We start from the raw sequence: 21,971 nt of genomic DNA on the forward strand, positions 1-21,971 counted from the left end.
AGAAAACCCCAGCAATGGCTTTTATTGTTCCCAGGCAGTGGGCAGCACTGGTCAACCTGTGTGACTGAGGCTTGCATTGGGGTTGGGGCCAGGATGTGGGCCCGGGTCTGTGCTTGGAGACCATCACAGCGGGTGTCACTTGAGTGCCTGAGCACCCTGGGCATGTCGGAGGCCCCAGGGTGGGGGACAGGGGTCTCAGGGAGAGAAGATGACTGAGTGGGTCCCCTGAGAGCCCAAGAATCAGGGACACCAGAGCTCAGTCTGTGCTCTGGAGGGAGGGGCTATCTGCACTCCTCAGTTGCCCCATGGAGTCATGGGGTCACAAGTCAGAGTTCATCATGGTGCCTTGTCAAATCTTCACCATAATTGGTGGCCTGGCTGCCCACAAACATGTTCCAGTTGCTTAGGATCTCAGCTTTGCTCAGACGGCCATCCTGGGGGCAAAGGGGTCAGCAGGAGGCAGGGTCGACATGGGGTAATACCTGCTCATAATGTCCCTATGTCCCTAGAACCTCTAGGCCTCTGTCCCCCATCTCTGGTTCTCTCTCTCTCTCTCTCTCTCTCTCTCTCTCTCTCTCTCTCTCTCTCTGGGTCTCTATGTTTCTCCCTCTGGGTTCCTCGCCCCCACCCTGTGTTTCAGGACTCTTCTGAGTTCCTTCAGTGGCCCAAGCTCACCTTGTCTGTATCACTCTCATGCAGCAGGTGGTTGGCCTCCACCAGGGGCTGGTCCTGGGATGGAGGCAGCACCCAGTAACCCACTTCACTGCTATCCAGCCGCCCATCCTTGTTCAGATCCCGGAAGTCCCGGAACTGCTGCCGCTCAGTCTGTACCCAGGCAGGCTCCTCCTCCCCGGGCTCCTCAGAGTACAGGTCCGCTGCCGGAATGGGAAGAGTAGGGCAGATAAGGTCGGGGCAGCCCTGGAGACCAGGAGACCTGCATCCTGCATCCCAAGAGCCCTCTTCCCTGATGTCTGCCCTCTATCCCCACCTCTTACTCCATCACACCCACACCTGCAGGACACCAGACCCCTTGTCCTACAAATGTGTTTGGAAGATAAAACATGTTATTTAAGAAGATGATTTAGAAAGAAAAAAAGAAAAAAGAAAGCATCCATTCCTTACAAATGTGATAAGTACATGATGTTTAAGTAAAAATGCCTTCTTGGGTATTCATTGCTTAAAATATTTCAAACTCAAAACCTCCATGCAAGGGGGCTGAAGACATGGCTCAGTTGGTAGAGTATCTGTTTAGCAAGCACAGCACCCCTGGTTACGTCCCCAGTACTGTATACACAGGGCATGGCTATGCATGCCTGTGATCCCAGCCCTGGGAAGGCAGAGGCACGGGGACAGGAGTCTTCACTTCACAGCAAGTTCAAGGCCAGTCTGAGTTACCGAAGACCCTATATCAAAACAGATAGACAGACAGACAGACAGACAGATCAACTAACACTGTCTGGAATGAAGCAGTTTGGTGCCTTGGCCATGTCTGTACTGCTGCAGCGGGCACACAGTTAAGTGTGGGCTGAAACACCTTCAAAGACCCCCAAACAGGACAACTGGAGACACAATGTTTTTTACAGAGACAAATCTTGAGCCTGAGCCATGGTTTTGTGGAAACCCCGATGCTTTTTGCAGTAGGTGCCCAATGAGTGCTTCCCGGGCCAGCCATGCAGTAGATTCTGCACACAATGGGTGTTTGATACAAGTAGAGTAAGGCCACTGCTCTCCTTGGTGCCAGGAGATAACAGGCCTCAGGCGGAATGGGGGCTTGCTCACCGATGTACTCCTCCACCTGCACATAGCCGTCTTTGTTCTTGTCAAGGTCCTCCAGGGTCTCCTGGAGAGAGGCATTGGGATGGAGGGTCAGTGTGCCTGCATCTGAGCAGTCTCCACAGAGAGGAAAGCTGGGAGATTTGAAGGTGACAGTGGAAGGCAGCCAGGAAACCTTTGTGTCCAAACTTGCCCAGCTCTCACTGTGTAGCTCTGGCTGGCCAAACTCACTTTGTAGACCAGGCTGGCTTTGAACTCTGCCTCCTGAGGTCTAGGATTAAAGCCATGCACACCATGCCTGATTCATGAATTATGTATTTTCTATGTGCCGATGTTTTGCCCGCATGTACCGTGTGCATGCAGAATGCCCCAAGGCCAAAAAGGACATCAGACCCTGCAGAGCTGGGGTTACAGACAGTGGTGCCGAAAACAAACCCCAACCTTCTACAAGAACAGCAAGTGCTCTTAGCCATCAGACCATCTTCTTCGTGGATCATTTTTTGACACATACACTCACCATGCCTACTCTTCATGTTATCTGTCCTAATTTAAAAAAATCGTTTTTGGGCCTGACGTGGTGGCTAGTGCTTTTGATCCCAGCACTTGTGAGGTAGAGGCAGGCAAATATCTGTGAATTTGAGGCCACCCTGGTCTATAAAGTGAGTTCCAGGACAGCCAGAGCTGTTATACAGAAAAACCCTGTCTCGAAAAACCAAAAAAAAAAAAAAAAAAAAAAAAAAGGTTTCTGTTCCCCACTTTGTTGTTGTTGTTGTTGTTTTTCCAGACAGGGTTTCTCTGTGTAGCTTTGTAGACCACGCTAGCCTTCTTTGAACTCACAGAGATTCGCCTGCCTCTGCCGCCTGAGTGCTGGGATTAAAGACGTGCACCACCAACGCCCAGCATGTTCCCCACTTTTACATTCAAACTAATTCAGTAGAAGATGATGCAACCAAATACTGAGGGTGTGGCTCAGCAATAAAGCCCCTTACCCAGAATCCCCCAGTGAAGTCCTGGGGGTGTGGCTCAGAAGTACAGGCCTTGATTAGCATATTCACTGGATTCTATCAACTACCCTACAAAACACCTTCAGGATCTGGGAAGACAGTGTAGTTGGTAAACTGCAGTGCCACAAAAACATGGAGGCCTGAGCTGGGTTACTCAAGACCCACATACAATGGGCCTGGGTGGTACACAATTATAAACCCAGGGCTAGCCAGGCGTGGTGTCGCACGCCATTAATCCCAGCACACAGGAGGCAGGTGGATCTCTGTGAGTTCAAAGAGTCCAGCCTGGTCTACAGAGTGTGTTCCAGGATAGCCAGGGCAACACAGAGAAACCCTGTCTCAAAAAACAAACAAAACAAAACAAAAGCACTGGCTGTCCTACAGAGGACCTGGGTTCAGTTGCCAGCACCCACAGTGGGCAGCTTACAACTATCTGTTCCACACCTGGTATCTGAGACATACTTAACTTATGGGGTATGATAAGTGCATGTCAAATAAACTATGTTTTTCTGGGGCCCAGACACTACTGGGGTTCACCTGAGGCTCTTCCGAGGATGTGGCTGTCTGGGCATGGGCCAGGGACTGGACACCAATGAGAGCACAAGCAGGTCTGACAAGGAGATACCAGGCTCTGGGTGTGGAGGAGACGGGGAGGCTGCTGTCCCCACATCTATGTTGGTGGCCTGGAATCTGTGTGGAAGATATGGGGACCTAGGACAGGTTTGGGAAGCAGGCTCTCTGCAGTCTCACTCACAGCAACCACGATGTCTCGCATGTGTGGGAACTCCTCAGGGTGCAGATAGGCCGTCAGCTCTTCCCGGGTGGCCATGGAGTCCCCATCCTGGTCCGCCACCCGGAATCGCCTCTCATCCCGAGCCAGCATCTTCTTGTAGGTCTCAGCATCCTCCACATCGTGAAATTCCTCCCCTGGAAAGGAAGAGGTGGGTGAGATGCATGGTCACAGAGGTGAGGCCTGTCTGGAAAAACAAAACAGACAAGCCACGGGAGCAAGTCAGTAAGGTGCACTCCCCAGGCCTCTGCATCAGCTCCTGCCTCCAGGTTCCTGCCCTGCTTGAGTTCCTGTCCTGACTTCCTTCAGTGATGGACTATGACGTGGAAGCAGAAGCCAAATAAACTCTTTCCTCTCCAACTTGCTTCTGGTCAGGATGTTCCACCACAGCAACACTAAGACACCAGAAATGCATAGAAAGACTGTCCCAAAAAGAAACAGAGATGGGGTCAGGACAACAGCACACAGATGGTAAGTGTTCCTGATCTGGAATGTTAAGTCTCCAGTCAACTTGTCACATAGGATGGATCTCAGAAGGAAGAACAAGCCAGATCAGAAATGGAGAAGTATCAGTGATAAAGTCCTAAAAGAGAGGTCAAAGGTCAAAGGTAAGGTGGCATACCCGGCTCATAGTGGCCATACGTGGCATTGCGCAACTCCTCCCAACCCACGCGCCCGTCGCGGTCCATGTCGTAGGTGTGCCAGGCAGCGCTCACCGAGTCACGGATGTGCCGCTGCTGCGTGTGAGCGATCCACGCGCGGAGCTCGGCTAAGGACACCCAGCCATCGCTGTCTCCAGCAAGATCCATGCGGTCCACGATCCGCCTGCAAGGGGAACAAGTGTCATTCCCTGCCCAATGAGGCCCCAACGCTAGAATAGAGATGCAGTCAATCTCAATCTTGACCCTCGCCCACCTAAGCCCCTTCCTTTCGTGCAGGCAGAGACACGCTTGTACCTACATAAGACCAAAAAATGGGGACTTAAGTGATGGCTCGGTTGGTTAAGAGCCCTGGCTGCTCTTGTAGACCTGGGGTTTGAGTCAAAAGCATCTGAAACTCCAGTTCCAGGGAGTCCATCACCCTCTTCTGGCCTCTGTGAGCACCAGACATGTTCGTGATGCACATACACGCAGGAAAGACACTCATGATGCACATACACGCAGGAAAGACACCCACAGTCATACTCTAACATAAATAAATCTTTTTAAAATTAAAAAAAGTGGGGTGAGGTAATGCACGCCTTTAATCCCAGCAGGAGAATCTCTGTGAGTTCGAGGCCAGCCTAGTCTCCAGGACAGCCAGGGCTATGTAGAGAGACTCTGTCTCAAAAGAAAACAAAAACAACGCGCGAGAGAAATTTTGTTTCTCAAGACAAGGTTTCGCTGTGTAGTCTCTGGCTGTCCTGGAACTCACTCTGTAGACCAGGCTGGTCCTGAACTCACGGAGATCCGCCTGCCTCTGCCTCCTGAGTGCCGGGATTAAAGCTGTGCTCCAGCCAGTATGAGGAGGAGGTTGTCACTGGCAGGTCTTTGCCCGCACTAACTCGGTTCCTCAGAGATGCTGCCGTGCGCAACTCGAAAGGGGACCAGATGAACTGAGAGACACATTTAATCTCAGCATCCAGCCCATCCAGACGCCCGCGCTCTTCGCCTAGCCCTTCCCCTACAGGAGATGTGGATTAGCACCTGGCTCAAACCAAGGCCACACCCTCTACTCTAACCCCTCCTCAAAGCTCTGCACAGACCTCAACCCTAGGTGAATTGAGTTGAAGTGGTAACAGCGAGTCTGTCCGGCCTCTTACCCGCACCCTAGTCTCAATTAACCTTGAAGCTCCACCTCTTGCCATCTCAGGGCCGGCCACTCGGTCAGGCTCAGCCTGCCTGTGGACTCGAGCTCCACCCACTTCCCTGAACGGGCAGATCAATTTGGGTCCTCTGTCTCCAGGTCAGTCCCGCAACCTTTCAATGCCACTACTGGCCCAGTTTAAAATTACAACTGGTTAGCCGGGCCTGGTGGCGCACACCTTTATTTAATCCCAGCACCCAGGATGCAGAAGCAGGCGAATCTCTGCATTCTAGACCACTCTGGTCTACATAATGAGTTCCAGGCCAGCTAGTGCTACACTGTGAGTTTCTATCTCAAAATAACGATGATGATAATTCTAAAGCATATATGCAAAGAGTGGCCTTCTTGTCTCCAGGGCCATGCTAACTGTGTCCTCCACACAGATACAGGCCAATCTCCTCCAGATGGAGTCTCGGACTCCATCCCTCCCAGTTGAATCTGAATTCTGAGCTTGGGAACCTTCTCAAATTTCATTTCTTCAGTCTCTATGAAGAGTTGGTGACCAATTGAGAAGCTAAGACAGAATAGGAAAGTCCAGACAGAGGCATGGAAGTAGAGGGGTGTTGGTGACACAGGTCCCCCACAGCCTCAGGTTTAACTCTGCCTTTGCCCAGGAGGTGAGTACCACAGTTCTGTCCAGTCTCCTGCCTCTGACCTTTTCAGTGAGTTCAATTCTCCCCCACCTCCCACCTCTGCCCGGCTCCCGGCATCCTACCCGAGTCGGGCCTGGCTTTCCTCTGGACTGAGTTGGTCAAATTCCTTGGCCACGTCTCGTCCTAGGAACGCCTCGTGGTCGTACTGGAAATTGCCGTGGGCGTCATCGTGGGGGGCCTCGCTCAAGGGGGCTCCCTGATGCACCCTGCCATGGCCATGAGGCCCGGCGTCAGGGGATGGCTTCCCCAGGGCCCACCACCTCAGCAGCAAGAAAAGCAACAGAAGCGACCATCGCCACATCGTCGGTCCTTGGGGAGAAGTGGGGTCAGAGGATCATACGGGGGTAAAAATCTGAACCAGAAATATGGAGAGAACTTCAAAGCTAGGGGCTGCCTAACGCATGGCAGATATATGCAGGCTACAAGGTTTGGGGCTCAAGAAAAGTCGGCAAAAAGAATAGGGAGTCTGCAGGTGGGGAGAAGCTGGTGGGTGTTCAGTTGGAGACGTGGCACGTTCATGCAAAGCTCAGGGAATGGTGGTGGCTGAAAGCATCATGCAGGGTCCTCTGCGTGGCTCCCAGCCTTGACCGCGCGCGACCCCCACCCGAAACCCCCTCCCTGGCTAGCTCCCCACCTTTACTCCCGTTACCAGGCCTGGGTTCGAGAAGCACGGTGAACTCGCTTTCCAGCAAGGATGCCCAACCTGGCGCGGCGCCAGTCAAGCTCCGCCCCTGGCAGCCCAGAGGCCCCGCCCTCTGATCAATAGCGGAGCCAATGAGCGCCAAGAGTGTCCCGGGAGCCCCTCGCCACGTCCACACGGCGGAGCGCTAGCCTGGAAAGCAGTCTTGAACTACAACTCCCAGCAGGCTTAGGGCAACCTTCACTGCCACCTCCAGAGGCTCTGGCCCCAGAAGATTAAGGGAAAAGTATTTTTTAAGCCATTTTCTTATTTCTCAGATTGGTTTAGGGAGGAGGTAGGGGTTGGTGGCTCTTGCCTTTAATTCCTACACTTGGGAGACAGAAGCGGTGGATCTCTATGAGTTCGGTGCTAGCCTGGTATATACATAGCGAGTTCCAGGACAGCTACGACTAGAGAGAGACACACTATCTCGAAAGGGAGAGAGGGAGGGAGGGAGGGAGGGAAGAAAGAAAGAAGGAAAGAAAGAAAGAAAAAAAGAAAGAAAGAAAGAAAGGAGAAAGAACAGGAAAGCTGAATTCCTTGAAATTCCTGTCACAGTGTAGGTATGTATCATTTACATTTATGACTAAAAATACACAACTAAGTATATAAAATGGACAGGTTCTATCACGGCAACCAGGAAAAGTCTATAATCTTTTCCCAAACTCGTTCAGTTATTCCTGCAGCCTGAAACTTGACAATAACAGTGCACACACAGATTTGGACCCAACTTTATTTTGTGGAGATGGAAAACAGCCATGTACATTAAGAAGGGAAACTGAGGCAGGCCACAAAAGGAGGAGTCCACAAGGAGAACATCTGGCCCAGGTCTCCCTCAGAAGGCTCAGAGATGCCAGGAGTTCAGGAGGTCACACAGCACCAAATGCTGCAATGTGTATTGGAGGTCTGAGTTGACATCAGGAAGTGGCTGGAAAGGTATTTGCACCATGAGGGTCGGCCTCAGGGGGCAAGTTGCCACCGGGCAGCAGGTCACCTGAGTCATCACCGCTGAGGGAAAGCCATGGGGCTAAGAGAGAGGAACAGAGGTCAGCATCTGTAACCAAGGTGTCATCATCCCACACGCCATGAGGGCCACTCTTGTCTCTGACCCCAGCTCTTTCTCCAGGGTGGCCAGGGCCTGTCTCTGTCTCTCTCTCCCCCCACCGCCCCTCCCCCTCTGGCACACACCTGGCAGCCCGCTGCGCATCCTGTTCCACAGCAGTACACCCCCTGCAGCAGCCACTATGACCACCAAGAAACCAAGAACGATTCCGATCACAGGCACAGAAGATCTGGCTGGTACATCTGCAGCCAGAAAGCGTTATGAGAACAGGGAAGAAAGCAGCTGAGGAGTCCCGCAGAGAGGGGTGGGGGTGTGCAGACACTGGATACAGGAACCAGCCACACTGGTGCTTAGAGAAGTGGCTCAGCTGGTAAGAGCACTGGCTGCTCTTCCAGAGGATCACAGTTCGGTTCCCAGTACCATATCCAGTGCCGGGAGACCTCTAAGATAGAAATCTAGTCTGACAAGAAGGCTCAGTGAGTAAAGGCATTTGCCTTTGCCATTCAGCCTGATGGCCTGAACTTGATCCCCATGACTGACATGGAGGAAGGAGAAAACTAACTCCCACAAGTTGTTCTATAATCTTCACAAGTATGCCATGACACAAGCACACCTCTGCTTTCCCCCCCATATAAAGAATGTAGGGAAATAAAATATATAAGCATGTAAGCATGTGCTGGAATTACATGGGTATGCTACCACCACCACATATACGCATATATATATATATATATATATATATATATATGAACAATAGCCATATAAGTCACAGCCACACTATGAGCAGGCTGGGTGAAAACCCAACTGAGGAAGGAGAGGCATCAAAGCAGATGAGGGTCAGCTGAAAGCCGCAGCAAGGACTGTCAGTGGCAAAGTGAGGGATCAGAAGTTATGAAGACCAGCAACATTGAGACAGAAGATGGTCAGATTCAGGAGGACTGGCGGTAGGGTTAATACAGGGTCAGTATCCAGGAGAAGCAAGAAGACTCCGAGGCTGGATGAACAGCCTCACCTAGGTCCACAGTGAGAGGCTGTGCCAGCCCCTTGTGTTCCACCTGACATTGGTAATGGTGTTCGTCTCCTCTTTTGACCTCCAGCAATGATGAGGCGTAGAAAGAGCCGTCACCATTGGGACCGATGCTGCTGTTCCCAGAGCCTGCGGCCAGCCCACTACGAAGGAATCGTAGCTTCAGCTCAGGAGGGTAGAAGGAGAAAGCAGCACAGGTCAGTATGGAGGAGCCAGAGTTGCTAGGACGGGCCTTCAGGCGCATGGAGGGTGGCTCTGTGGGGACACAGGGGATGGGCCAGCAGTTAAACTGGGCTGTGAACCCCTCCCAAGGCTCAGTGCAGAAACTGGTGATGGACATACACCCCCTGCCCCAAATCAGCACTGTGCAGACCCAGGGGGCTTTCCAGAGTGACAGACACCAACCCTGCTACCCTAGAAGGTCCCCTGCTGAGCCCACCAAAACACCTCCTTTATCCCCCCACACCCCTTATTTTGGTGAGTGTGTGTGTGTGTGTGTGTGTGTGTGTGTGTGTGTGTGTGTGTGTATGAGTGTGTGTGTCAAGGCCAGAGGTCCATAGCAGGTGTCTTCCTCTACAGCTCTTTCTCCATTTATGTTTCACTCTATGTATAAGGGTGTTTTTGGCATGTGTGTCTGTGTACCACTGCATACAGTGTCCATGGAGGCCAGAATTGGACATCAGATCCCCTGGAACTGGAGTTACAGATGGCTATGAGCTACCATGTGGGTGCTGGGAATCAAATCCAGGTCTGCTGCAAGAATAGTAAGTGCCCTTGACCACTTAGCCTTTGCTTAGCCTTTGTTCCCACCCACTTATTTTTTGAGACAGGGTCTCTCTCTCTCTCTCTCTCTCTCTCTCTCTCTCTCTCTCTCTCTCTCTCTCTCTCAACCTGGGTTTCCCCTCTGGCTACACTAGTTGCCAGTGAGGCTGTGTGATCCTGTCCTGTCCCCACCAGACCACTCTCAGCAGGTACAGACATGCATCAGCAAACCCAGCTCCTGCAAGTGTGCTGGGGCTCAGAAGCCAGGTCTTCATGCACACCAAGCATCTCACCAGGCACATTTGTCTGTTTTGAAACTGAATTTCACTGTAGCCCAGACCGGCCTTGAACTCTCTATGTAGACAAGGATGACTTTGAATTCCTGATCTTCCTTCCTCCACCTCCTAAGTGCTAAGAGATGGCAGGCACATGCCACCATGCCTGGTTTATGGAGTGCTGCGGATGGAACCCAGGGCTTCATGCATGTTAGGCAAGCGCTGAGCTAACTGAGCCTCACCCCCATCTGCCCATCCCTAAATGGAAATGTACTGCACATTCTCTAGTGCTATGGCCTGTTCTAGGCCCAGGGAGCACATTGATGATGTGACTGTCCTACTGGGATGTGACAGTGCACGCCACACCAGTAATGCAAATGCTCCAGGAGCTAGCACAGGAAAACCATGAGTTCCAAATGAGTTGGACACTCTCAAGCAGATCTCTATGGGTACCAGACCAGCCTGGTCTACATAGCAAGTACCAGGACAGCCAAGGCTACACAGAGAAACTCTGTCTCAAAAACACAAAACAAAAGAAATGCATGAAGAATAGATAAATAAATTGCAGCTGGGATGTGGCTCAGTTTGCAGAGTGCTTATCTGACATTCATGATTGTCAGTCACTAGCACACTGATCTGACTGCCAGGCAGTATGTACCTGTAATCTCAGCATTCCAAAGGTGGAGGCTGGAGGATGGGAGTTCAAGGTTATCTTTGGCTACATAAGAGGTTTGAGGTAGTGGTGGCACATGCCTTTAATTCCAGCATTCATGAGGCAGAGGCAGGTGGATCCCTGTGAGTTGAGACCAGCCTGGTCTACAAGAGCTAGTTCTAGGACAGCCTTCAAAGCCACAGAGAAACTCTGTCTTGAGAAAAAAAAAAAGAAAAAGAATAAAGAAAGAAAAAGAAGTTTGAGGCCATCCTGGGCTACACAAGACCTCAATCAACAGCAATAAAACCCTAAACAAAGTACAAGTCCATGGGGATCCGGGGACCCAGCAGGGCTGTGCTGGGAAGAGGCGTTTCCTCCATCCGGGGTGGACCAGTTCGGATCCTCAGCTGCAGGTACTCAGCAGAAAATAAGCTGACAGTTTCTTAGGAAGAGGAAGCCAGGCAGCTTCCCCGAAAGAGGGGCCTCACAGGCAGCTGGTAAGACCTGGGGCACCATCGGCTCGGCCACAGAAGACCGGACCTCGGTCAGCAGTTCTGTGTCCTGCCCAGTGGCTGCTATTGTTTTCTAGTGAGGATGACTTCCTGTGGGTGGTGCTGAGGGACACTGGGTTTCTCCAGTTTTCCAGTGCTGACCCTGAGGGTTCCACCCCTAGTGTCAGCCCAGCCTTAGCTTTTGTTTAACAGAAAGAAAGGAAGCACCCTAACCACCATAGACACCAAGCTGCAAAGCCAAAGCCTGTGAGCCCGGCAATCATAGAATGAGTTCAAAGCTAGCCTGGGAAACCTAGTGTGACCCCATCTCAAAATAAAAAGTCAAAAGAGGGCCAATGAGGGATGGATTAACAGCCAAGAGCATTTGCTGCTCTATCTACAGAAGTGAGTTCAGTTCCCAGCACCAACAGTGGATGACTCATAATTTCAGCTGCAGATCTGATCTGGCATCTGTGGTCAAATGCACAACATGTGTACACACACACACACACACACACACACACACACACACACACACACACACAAATAAATGTAACCTCAGAAATATTTTTAAGTAAAATGAGGGCCAGAGGCATGCTCGTGGTAGAGCCTAGATTCCCCCAGTGAGGATGGCTCTGTGGCAGAGGCCCTGCCTTGTAAGTATGGAAGGAAGGGATGAGTAACACAACCCCATACCTGGTAACAGAAGGCTGTTATGAAGAACAAAATTACCTATAGATAGAAAGTATCAAGTGTAGCCTGCAGAAACTGGAACCCTTGTTAAGCGGCGTGTAAACAGTTCCACTACATGGTATTTCTTTTTCACTTAGTGGTGGCTGGCTCAGAAATCCACCTGGCCTGCCTCTGGAGTACATATACCACCACACTAAGCCATCATGGAGTTTCCTGAATAAATGAGCAGGCAAAAGTAGTGGCTGCTCTTCCAGGGAACTCGAGTTTAATTCCAAGCATCCACCCCTTGGTAGGTAACTCATAACCAACTCTAATTCCAGGGGATGTGATCCCCTCTTCTGGCCTATGTGAGCGCTGCATATACATGGTACACAGACATACATGGAAGCAAAACACCCACACACAAAATAAAAATAATTATTCTTTTTTTCTAAAATGAACCCAGATGTCTTGTGGGCACTTATCCAGAAGTTGAAATCTAGACCCCATGGAAATGCTGGCCCCTATTCTCCATTGCAATATCTGTCAAAACAGCCAAAGTACAAAAACAACCTAAACACCCAACAGCAAATGAATGAAGACAGTAAGACCAGGCCCCACAAAGGACTAGGATCCAGCCATAATTCCTCAAACTGGGGAGATGTCTCAGCAGATAAAAGTGCTTTCATGAGGACCCAAGTTCAAATCCTTCGCACTCTGTAAAGACTTAAACATACCCCTGGCACTAAGGGCAGAGGCAGGGGGAAAAGTGCCCCTGGGGGCTTGATGGTTGCCAGTGTAGCTCCAGGTTCAGTGGTAGAATTTATGTCAAAGAAATAAGATGGATAGTGATAGAGGAGGACACCCATTGTCCTTCTCTGGTCTCTGTGCATGTGGACAAGTGCACCCCCCACATACATGTGCACATGCCACACACATACACAGTCACAGACATAGACAAAATAATTAATAGGTAAATGTAAGTATAAGAAATGCTTTATAAACTTAAAAGATAGCTGGGCAGTGGTGGCGCACGCCTTTAATCCCAGCACTTGGGAGGCAGAGGCAGGAGGATCTCTGTGAGTTCAAGGCCAGCTTTGTCTACAGAGTGAGTTCCAGGACTAATATTGAGAAGCCTTGTCTGGAGAAAAGTAGAACAAAACTAAAAGATGGAAGACAGACATGGCTCAGTGGCAGAGTTCTTGCCTAGCAAAAGAAAGGGTCTGATCTCAATCCCAGAAAGAGTCAATGAATCGAGAGGTAGAATAAAAAGCAAAGGGGCTGGGGCTGGAGACATGGCTCTGGGGTTAAGAGTGCTTGCTGCTCTTCCAGAGGACCTGAGTTCATTTTCCAGCACCAACAGTGGACACATCAGAACTATGTGTAACTCCGGATCCAGAGGATATAATGTCTTGATGAGCAGCTGTGCTCCTATGTGCACAGGCACAAAAATATACAAATACAAATATCTTATTTTACTATGTGCACATGTATGTGTGTGTACCTCAGTGCCAGTAGCCATGGAGGCCAGTGGCATCAGACCCCCTGGCACTGGAGTTATGGGCAGCTGTGAACTGCCTGATGTGGGTTCTGGGAACAAACTCAGGCCCTCTGCAAGATCACTACGTGCTCTTAGTTACTGAGACGTGTCCAGCTCTAAAATTTATTTTTCAGAACCACACCTGAGGCTGTATATCTGGTCTCCACGCACATGAGCACACACACTCAAATCCAGACAGGGTAAAATTTTGGTGGAAAAATGACAAAACATCTTTACATCCTATTTGTTAGAAAGGAAAGCAAGAGAGAGGGAACCTGTGTGTAGCACATAAAGCTGTAAACCCCTCCAAATACATTGAAAGACCTAGTTCATCTGAGGTTGAGAATGACCTCCAAGACACACTAACAAAAGCACAGTGCTCAAGAGAGAAAAGTGATGAACAAAAAAGTTTCACTTTTCAGGGGCCTGGAGAGATGGCTCAGATTTAAGAACACCAGTTGCTCTTCCAGAGGACCTGGATTCAATTCTCAGCACCACATAGCAGTTTACAACCATCTGTAATCTGATGCCCTCTTCTGCTGTACAGGCGTGCAGGGGTGCATGCAGACAGAGCACTCATTCACATAAATAAATAAACCTTTAAAAAAAGAAAAAGTTCCACTTTTTAAGATATCTTTAAAAGAAAATGGGAGAGGAAGTGTGTTTAAAACACTTATTTGACAACAGGCAGGGTCCACATATATAAAGAACTCTCAGAAGCTAACAAGAAGAAAAGCAATACGGAAAATCCTAGCACTTGGGAGTCTGAGATCAAAAGGATAAATTCAAGGTTACCTAGTCTAGATTATGAGAGTGTATCTAAATATAACAACAACAACAAAAGGAAGGAAGGAAGGAAGGAAGGAAGGAAGGAAGGAAGGAAGGAAGGAAGGAAAAACAGCCGGGCACTGTGGCATACTCCTTGAGTCCCAGCATTCAGGAGGCAGAGGTTCGCAGGTCATTGTGAGTTCTAGGCCAGAAGGACTACAATTAGCTGGGTATGGCAACACACTTCTGTCAACCCAGTACTTGGAAGGAGGCAGGAGGATCAGGAATTCAAGATAATCCACCACTACATAGTGAGTAGGCTGGGCCATGTGAGACCTGTTCTTAAACAGGTCCACTGGACTGTGTGGGAATGTGGGTGGGTTTCAAGCACGGCTAAGAGATCTAGAGGAGGGACTGGAGATGGGCTCACCCTTCCACTCCAGGTACTGGAGACCCCTCTCCAGGTGGCCTAGCAGCCGCTCAGGGCAGGAGGTCAGCAGGAACTCACTCTCCTTCCTGGCTGCCTCAGGCTGCTTCATCCACAGATCACCAACAATCTCCGTCTCAGGCCACTCCCCACTCCAGTTGCCAATGCTTGGGTTGAACTGCATAAAGTCCTCGCCATTGAGGGCGAACACAGCCGTGGGCAATGAGGAATTGTTGGGGGCCAGTTCACAGCCCAGCAGGCCCTGCAGTGTGAAGTTACCTAGATGCCAACACACAGGTGAGCGGACTGAGGGCAAGGGCAACCTTGTATCTCTTCCTCCCCCAGACCAGGGCTCAGGCTCCGGCTTCCTCCCTCAGACACAGGGGTCCAGACCCAGCCCTCACCCTTATTCCTAGGGGTTTGGACCTTGCCCTCTCCTTCAGACCTAGGGATCCAGCCTCCTTCATCCACCCAGGTGCCCAGACCCCACTTTCCTTCCTTAGACCCAGGCTACTGCCCCCCACCTTCCTGCCCAATATGGGTTTCCAGGGCTCCCAGGGCCTTCAAGAAGAGCTCTTGTTTGCTTTTCAGGTCCACAGTCTCCTTTTCCCAATACCAGGACACTTGGTTTTCCCACATCCAGGCCCCGCAGGGTTGAGCCTCCTGCCGCAGGCTGTTGTAGCTCAGGTACTGCTGAGGACCCAGCCAGCCTGTGGCCCAAAAGGAGGGACTCCCCTTGGATGGGTTGGACACAGCTGTGAGGTGGTACATCAGTGGGGGACGGGTCTCTGTGCAGAGGAAAGGGGAGAGTCAGTGAGGCACAGATGGCACCCCACAGAGATGCCTGTGAAAACCTGGACTCAGTCTGAGTGGCAGTGAGACCCAGAAAGGGAGGGATGATACCCTGAGACTGTCAAGTGCATTTGACTGAAAAGCTGAGAAAAGCTGCCCACAGTGGGATTCCCAGGAGGCCCAGGACACCATGAAAAGTTGTTTTGTTCTCTCTCTTTCTGTTGTTTTTCTGACACAGGGTTTCTCTGTGTAGCCCCTGGAACTCACTCTGTAGACCAGGCTGGCCTCGAACTCACAGAGATCCACCTGCCTCTGCCTCCCGAGTGCTGGATTAAAGGCAGCACTGCCACCGCCACCCCTGGGTTACTGTCTCTTTTCCACTCTCTGGCTCTTCTTCCTGTCCCCTCTGCTTACTCCAGATCCAGGTGGCTGCTTACCTGCACCCCAGGTCCGAGGCAGGAGGACCAACAAGAGGCTGAGGACCCAGGGCTGGGGCATCCCCATCCTGACTGGGCAACCTGAAGCGGGAGGGACACGTGACTCCTCTGGCCCTTGCCCTGCTGATTCTTCACAAGGCCCCTGTGGACTCCGCATAGACCAGGACGCTGGGTGGTGGGATGGGGACCCAGTCCAAGATGACAAGAGTGCCCTGCTCCTGTGTGAACTTTCACCTCATCATTTGATCCACTTTAGTTAATTAATTACAGAACTAGACAGACCAAAATTTGTCTCAGATGTCTGCTATTTCCTTTTCTCCACCCTCAGACCTAAGATCCAGGCCTTATCCTCCTCCCTCACCTCCCACAGACCCAGGCGTCCAGTCCCATGGATTCCTCCCTCAAACCCAAAAATCTAGTTTCAGCCTTACTGCCTCAGACTCAAGTGCCCAAGTTCCTGCTCTCCTCCCTCAGAGCCAGCCCATTCTCTCTCCCTCCAGAGTCCAGGCCACAATTCTCTTCCCTCAGACCCAGGAGTTCAGGCGCAGCCCTCCTCCCTCAGACCCAAGAGTCCAGGCCCAGCCCTCCTCCTCCCTCAGACCCAGGAGTCCAGGCCCAGCCCTCCTCCTCCCTCAGACCCAGGAGCCCAGGCCCAGCCTTCCTCCTCCCTCAGACCCAGGAGCCCAGGCCCAGCCCTCCTCCTCCCTCAGACCCAGGAGTCCAGACCCAGCCTCCTCCCTCAGACCCTGGGTGCTGGCCCTTCAAACCTAGGAACCCAGGCCTTGGCCTCCTCCGACCCTCAGCCTGGGCCTGTGTTGTTCACAGAAGCCTGCTTCCCTCTTTGCCTGTAGCTTGCAGATCTCTGCCTGGAGCCCCTAGTTCTTTTCTTACATCCTGTCTGTACACAGAACTGTGGAACTCTGAGGACATCCAACTCCACCCCCTAGCTGCTAGGCACGCCCCTGGGCCTCTGCCCAGCCTTTCTTGACCGTCCTGTGGCATTTGGTTGGAAGCCTCCTGGAATGATAGCCAGTTTGGCCTGCCTCCCGGAGCAGCTTCCATGTTTACTCATCCTGAGGACTTTCATAGTAGACTTAGAGCCCTGGAAAGTGCTGTACAGGGCATGTTGCTTTAAGACGCCCCAGGACTTGTAGGCTGGGGGTGTGGCTCAGTCACTGAGTCTTGGCTACAGCACTTTTCCAGTTGTAAGCCTGCTCTGATTTCTTCCATCTGAACCCAACACTTGAGTGAGGCAGCCCAATTCTGCCTGAATACTCTCTCTGTGGCTAGAACCTTCTCTCAAGTCCTGTCTCCCACCCTACTGTCTGCCCAAGATCTTGCCAGGACACATGCACAGAAATATGGCCACAGCAAAAGTAGAAGGGAGACTGGTGGCAGCCCATGCTTGTAATTCCAGCCCTCAGGCAGGGGAGTCAGGGAGCCCAGGAGTTCAAAGCCAACCTGGGCTGCATATAAACAGAGAGGGAGGCTGAGGAACCGCGAGTGGTTGGCTGGTAGGTCAGCAGGTAGATCAACAGGCTGAACAGATAAGCAAAGCTTGTGTGGTGGTGCAGGGCTGGAACCCAAGCACTTGAACAGAAAGTTTGTGGAGTTGAAGAGATGGCTCAGCTGTTAAAAGCACTTGCAGAGGACCTGAGTTTGATTCCCAGCACCCACATGCAGCTCACAACTGCCTTTAACTCCAGTTCTGGGGTATCTGACAACTTCTGATCTCCCTAAATACCAGGCCAGAATGTGGTGTGCATATACATGCATGCAGGCATAAATAAAATAAATAAACCTTTAAAAAATTCTTGTTAAGGAAGAATAGAAAGTCAGCCAGAGCCGGGCGTTGGTGGTGCACACCTTTAATCCCAGCACTTGGGAGGCAGAGGCAGGTGGATCTCTGTGAGTTCGAGGCCAGCCTGGTCTCCAGAGCGAGTGCCAGGACAGCAGGGACAGGACAGAGAAACGCTGTCTCAATCTCTCCCTCCAAAAAAAGTTCCCAGTATCCACACGGATGTTCACAACCACCTGTGATTCCAGATATAGGGGAGCTGATGCCCCCCCCCACCCCGGCCTCTGAGGGCAGTGTACTCAACATGCACAGACACACAAAGAGTCATCCAAACACATGTAACTAAAAAACAAAAAAACAGGCCTGGTGGCTCATGCCTTTAATCTCAGTACTCAGGAGACAGAGGTAGGCAAATCTCTGTGAGTGCAAGACCAGCCTGATTTACATAGAGGGTTCCAGCACAGCCTGGTCTACATAGTGGGTTCCAGGCCATCCAGACTTAGGTGCTGAGATGTTGGGGGGGGGCGGGGGTTTCGAAACAGGGTTTCTCTGTGGCTTTGGAGGCTGTCCTGGAACTCACTCTGTAGACCAGGCTGGACTCAAACTCACAGACCCCCGCCTGCCTCTGCCTCTTGTGCCTCCACTGCTCAGCTTTAAGGTATGATTTTGTTTATGCTGCTTTTGTTTACCTCTGTGCAGCTGTGTTGCTGTGCCTGTCTAAAACACCTAGTGGTCCCAATAAAGAGCTGAACAGCTAATGTCGAGGCAGGAGCAAGGACAAGTGGGGCTGCCAGGCAGAGTACAAATAGGAGAAACAAGGAGACAGAGAGCAAGATAACAAAGAGAGGATGACATCAGGGGCCAGCCACCCAGCCACAGAGTAAGAAGGAAATAAGATATACAGAAGTAAGGAAGATAAAAGCCCCGAGAGGAAAGGTAGAGGGGATAATTTAAGGTAAGAAAAGCTGGCTAGAAACAAGCCAAGCTAAGGCTGGGCACAAATAACTAAGAATAAGACTCCGTGTGTGATTTACTTGGGAACTGGGTGGTGGCTTCTTAAAAAGGCCTAAAGACCAAAAGAGTAAAACACAAACAATACTGAGACCTTGTGTCAATTTTTTTTGTAAGTTAAAAAGAAGTCAACTGCAGCAACAAAAACCACATAATGTCTGGGGCTTTGGTTCACTGACTGGAGTTCCTGCCTGGCATGCAAAATTTTCTGGGCTCTACATCCAGCATGGTGTAGACCAGCCCGGGTGAAGTCTTCTTGCAATCTGAGTCCTCTGGAAGTGGAGGCAGGAGGATCAGGAGTTCAAGGTCACCCTCAACTACATAGTGAGTTTGAAGTTAGGCTGGCTAGAAAGGAGTCAGTCAAAGGAAGGAAAGAAGGAAGGAAGAAGATCGACAGGGAAATGTTCACGGGAAAGCAGAGTCTACAGTCTCCAGACAGCCGGGAGTCAAGAGTCAGGGGCAGTTAACAGCATCTGCTGAGCTGCTGTGACAGTGGAGACAATGCCCTTCTCTGCAGAGAGAAGACTAACACAGCCACCAGCTAAGCAAGTGGCCACCAGCAAGCTCCAGCATTTTCTTTCCTCACATGAAAACCCAAAACTTTCAGAAAATCTTGCAAACAACCTTTGTTCACAGTGAAAAGCTGTCTCCACTCCCTTGTGCAATCTTACAGTCTCGAGTTTTACCTTGTCAGCTGCCATCCTACCCAGAACCCTTCAGCAAACACTATGATTTCATTTACTAAGAAAGAGAGAGGGGGAAGAAGGGGATGTCTCTTCAAAAACATAGAAACCTACTTTCAGAAACCTCCAAAACCTTATGTGTGGATATGGTTAAGACACTAAGTGGAGCTAGGTGTTGGTGGCGCACGCTTTTAATCCCAGCACTCGGGAGGCAGAGGCAGGCCGATCTCTGTGAGTTTGAGGCCAGCCTGGTCTATAGAGCGAGTGCCAGGACAGCAGGGTTACACAGAGAAACCCTGCCTTGAAACTACTCCCACCCTCCTAAAAAAGGAAAAGAAACAACTTGTTTATTTGTTTGGTTTTTCAAGACAGGGTTTCTCTATGTAACAGCTCTGGCTGTCCTCACAGAAATCCGCCTGCCTCTGCCTCCCAAGTGCTGAGATTGAAGGCATGGGCCACCATCACCCAGCATTTTTCTTATTTAATATCACTTTTTTGAGGTGCTTGGTCCATTTGTGGACCCATACACCTGTGGAGCTCAGAGTACACATCTGATATCTTCCACAGTTCCTCTCTACCTCATTGTTTTGAGCAGGGGTCTCTCACCCAAGTTGAACTCAATGGTGTGGCTAAAATGGCTGGCCAGTGAGCTCCACAGACTTGCTTGTCTCTGTCCCCAGGGCTCGCATTAAGGCACAGACACAACTTGCTTTTTGTTTTGTTTTGAGACAGTGTCTCACTGTGTATCCCTGGCTGACCTTGAACTCACAGGAATCCATCTTCCTTTACCTTTCAAGTGCTGAGATTAAAGGTGTGTATCATAAACCAGGCCCCCAAAAGTCTGTATCCTACTGACAGATCCCAAAATCCCTATCTGTGGTGCAGTCAAGAATCTCTGCCTTGGCTGCTGGAGTGGTTAAGAGTCCTGGCTGTTCTTCCAAAGGTCCTGAGTTCAATTCCCAGCAACCACACTGTGTAATGAGATCTGGTGCCCTGTGGGCATACATGCAGGGAGAACACTGTATACATAATAAATAAATAAATCTTAAAAAAAAAAGAAAGAAAGAAAAAGAAAAAAGAATCTTGCCTCCCCTGAGAGAAAGTCTCTCTGAAAAGACTCAGGCTGGGAAGCTGGAGTGGTCAAGTGCCCTTGTTCTTGAAGAAGACCTGGGTTCAGTTCAAGAACCCACATGGCAACTCCCAACCATCTGTAACTCCAGTTCTAGAAGGTCTGATGCCTTCTTTGGGCCCTTTGGGCATCAGGTATGTATGTTTGCATGCACATACATGCATGTAGTCAAATCACTAATACACAAAAAATAAAAATACTTTTATAAAAAAGGGTGGTCCAGTCTAGTAGTGCACACCTTTAGTCTCACCACTCAGGAAGCAGAGGCCAGCCTGAGCTAAATAATGAGACCATGTCTAAAACAGAGAAGCATGGTGATGGGGGAGGTCCTTCTGAGTGCTGTGAATATATGTTTCTCTTACTGGTTGATGAATAAAGCTGTTTTGGACAGGTGGAATGTAGCCAAGCAGGAAGTATAGGCAGGGCTACCAGACTAAGAGAATTCTGGGAGAGGAACATAGAGAATGAGTTGTGAAAGAAACGCCATGTAGCTGCCAAGGAAGAAAGAGACTTGGGCATTCTCCGGTAAGCCAAGACCATGTGTGTTACTTTTGGTTATACTCTAGAACATTTGTTTAATGATGCAAAGATGTCATCGATTAAATAAAATTCACCTTCGGTTAGGAGATTGAGTCAGCAACTAGCTGACAGGAAGTGGTAGGGAGGAGCCAGGTGGAGAAGGGTTTATAAGGAGAGTCGAAGAGTCCCACGGGGACTTCTGGAGAGACTCGAAAGGAAGATGCGAGGTGGGCTACTTGCTGTTCAGCCCCTGAGGAGCAGAATTCCACCTTAACCTTTGAATCTTAAGTTCTTTAGAGGGACAGAGATTTAGATAAGTTCCATTAGTAGCCATGAAAAAGTCAGGACAAGGACAGCCTAGTTACACAGAAACTTCAAAAAACAAAAGAATAATTTTAAGATTTTTTTGTTAAGTTTAGAACACCCCTACAGGCAGGGTCTCTGCTTTCTCACTGTGGCTTCGCCTCATGTATCTAATAAACTCTGCCACTGCCTTCTGCTGTCTTGGGGAATTTGCAGCCTGTCAATGGTGTCCCCGGAGTGGCATTTTGGTGACCTGTATGGGTACTTCTCTTTTTCTGTCTCTCATCACTTCCTCCTAGGGTGCCTGAGGTTATTGAGTGTGCAGAGCCTACTCACTCCCTAGAGTGACCCCAGGTGGCCAGCCTGTTACCCTGGGCTGCTGTCACCCCAGGGGTACAAGCAGGCTGAGGAGTTCTTTTTTTTTTTTTTAAGATTTATTTATTTATCATGTATACAGTGCATCAGTGCATGCCAGAAGAGGGCACCAGATCCCATTACAGATGGTTGTGAGCCACCATGTGGTTGCTGGGAATTGAACTCAGGACCTCTGGAAGAACAGTCAGTGCTCTTAACCTCTGAGCCATCTCTCCAGCCTTTTTTTTTTTTTTTTTTTTTTTTGGTTTTTTGAGACAGGGTTTCTCTGTGTAGCTTTGGAGCCTATCCTGGCACTCCCTCTGGAGACCAGGCTGGCCTCGAACTCACAGAGATCCGCATTGGTGGCGCACGCAGCCACCAATGCCTGGCCTGGTTGAGGAGTTCTTTCAGCCCCTGTGAAGACCCTTAGAGTTGCAGCTGACAGACCCTCACTAGAGGACACTTTGGTGATGGCTCATTGTAGCCTGCAAGTGTAAGAGGACACTTTTCTTCTAACCCTCAGT

The 21,971-nt window shown here is 50.3% G+C and overlaps 2 protein-coding genes across 7 annotated transcripts; both read right to left on the reverse strand.

Annotated features, from left to right (window-relative positions):
* On the reverse strand, positions 1-6,887 carry Rcn3 (reticulocalbin 3). Its single transcript, XM_027420690.2, has 7 exons — positions 6,700-6,887; positions 6,128-6,374; positions 4,190-4,392; positions 3,532-3,704; positions 1,780-1,840; positions 676-875; positions 1-434 (listed from the first exon to the last, which is right to left on the reverse strand). Exons 2-7 carry the CDS (start codon positions 6,364-6,366, stop codon positions 327-329), a joined length of 984 nt encoding a protein of 327 aa, XP_027276491.1. The 5' UTR covers positions 6,367-6,374; positions 6,700-6,887; the 3' UTR covers positions 1-326.
* A 572-nt stretch (positions 6,888-7,459) lies between these two features.
* Fcgrt (Fc fragment of IgG receptor and transporter) lies at positions 7,460-16,580 on the reverse strand. 6 transcript variants are annotated; one of them, XM_027420685.2, is made up of 7 exons: positions 16,418-16,580; positions 15,651-15,922; positions 14,946-15,209; positions 14,503-14,700; positions 8,820-9,089; positions 7,933-8,049; positions 7,460-7,771 (listed from the first exon to the last, which is right to left on the reverse strand). In XM_027420685.2, exons 2-7 carry the CDS (start codon positions 15,805-15,807, stop codon positions 7,662-7,664), a joined length of 1,116 nt encoding a protein of 371 aa, XP_027276486.1. In that variant the 5' UTR covers positions 15,808-15,922; positions 16,418-16,580; the 3' UTR covers positions 7,460-7,661. The 6 variants fall into 6 exon arrangements, with proteins under 6 accessions (XP_027276486.1, XP_027276487.1, XP_035302126.1 ...); XM_027420686.2 differs by having other exon boundaries at positions 14,425-14,700; positions 15,651-15,731; positions 16,418-16,579; XM_035446235.1 differs by having other exon boundaries at positions 14,425-14,700; positions 15,651-15,868; positions 16,418-16,579.
* Positions 16,581-21,971: the final 5,391 nt, after the last annotated feature.

The sequence above is a fragment of the Cricetulus griseus genome, chromosome 6 (genome assembly GCF_003668045.3).
Source record: "Cricetulus griseus strain 17A/GY chromosome 6, alternate assembly CriGri-PICRH-1.0, whole genome shotgun sequence".
NCBI classification, from domain to species: domain Eukaryota; kingdom Metazoa; phylum Chordata; class Mammalia; order Rodentia; family Cricetidae; genus Cricetulus; species Cricetulus griseus.

Excerpts from the sequence above, each read along its gene's own strand:
- Rcn3 (XM_027420690.2), bottom strand. The coding sequence starts at position 6,366 with ATGTGGCGATGGTCGCTTCTGTTGCTTTTCTTGCTGCTGAGGTGGTGG. Across the intron at positions 4,393-6,127 it reads GAAAGCCAGGCCCGACTCGG|GCGGATCGTGGACCGCATGG; the intron begins GTAGGATGCCGG and ends TTCCCCTTGCAG. Across the intron at positions 1,841-3,531 it reads TGCGAGACATCGTGGTTGCT|GAGACCCTGGAGGACCTTGA; the intron begins GTGAGTGAGACT and ends GCCTCTCTCCAG.
- Fcgrt (XM_035446235.1), bottom strand. The coding sequence starts at position 15,807 with ATGCGGAGTCCACAGGGGCCTTGTGAAGAATCAGCAGGGCAAGGGCCA. Across the intron at positions 15,210-15,650 it reads GCCTCGGACCTGGGGTGCAG|AGACCCGTCCCCCACTGATG; the intron begins GTAAGCAGCCAC and ends TCCTCTGCACAG. Across the intron at positions 9,090-14,424 it reads CCAGTACCTGGAGTGGAAGG|AGCCACCCTCCATGCGCCTG; the intron begins GTGAGCCCATCT and ends GTGTCCCCACAG.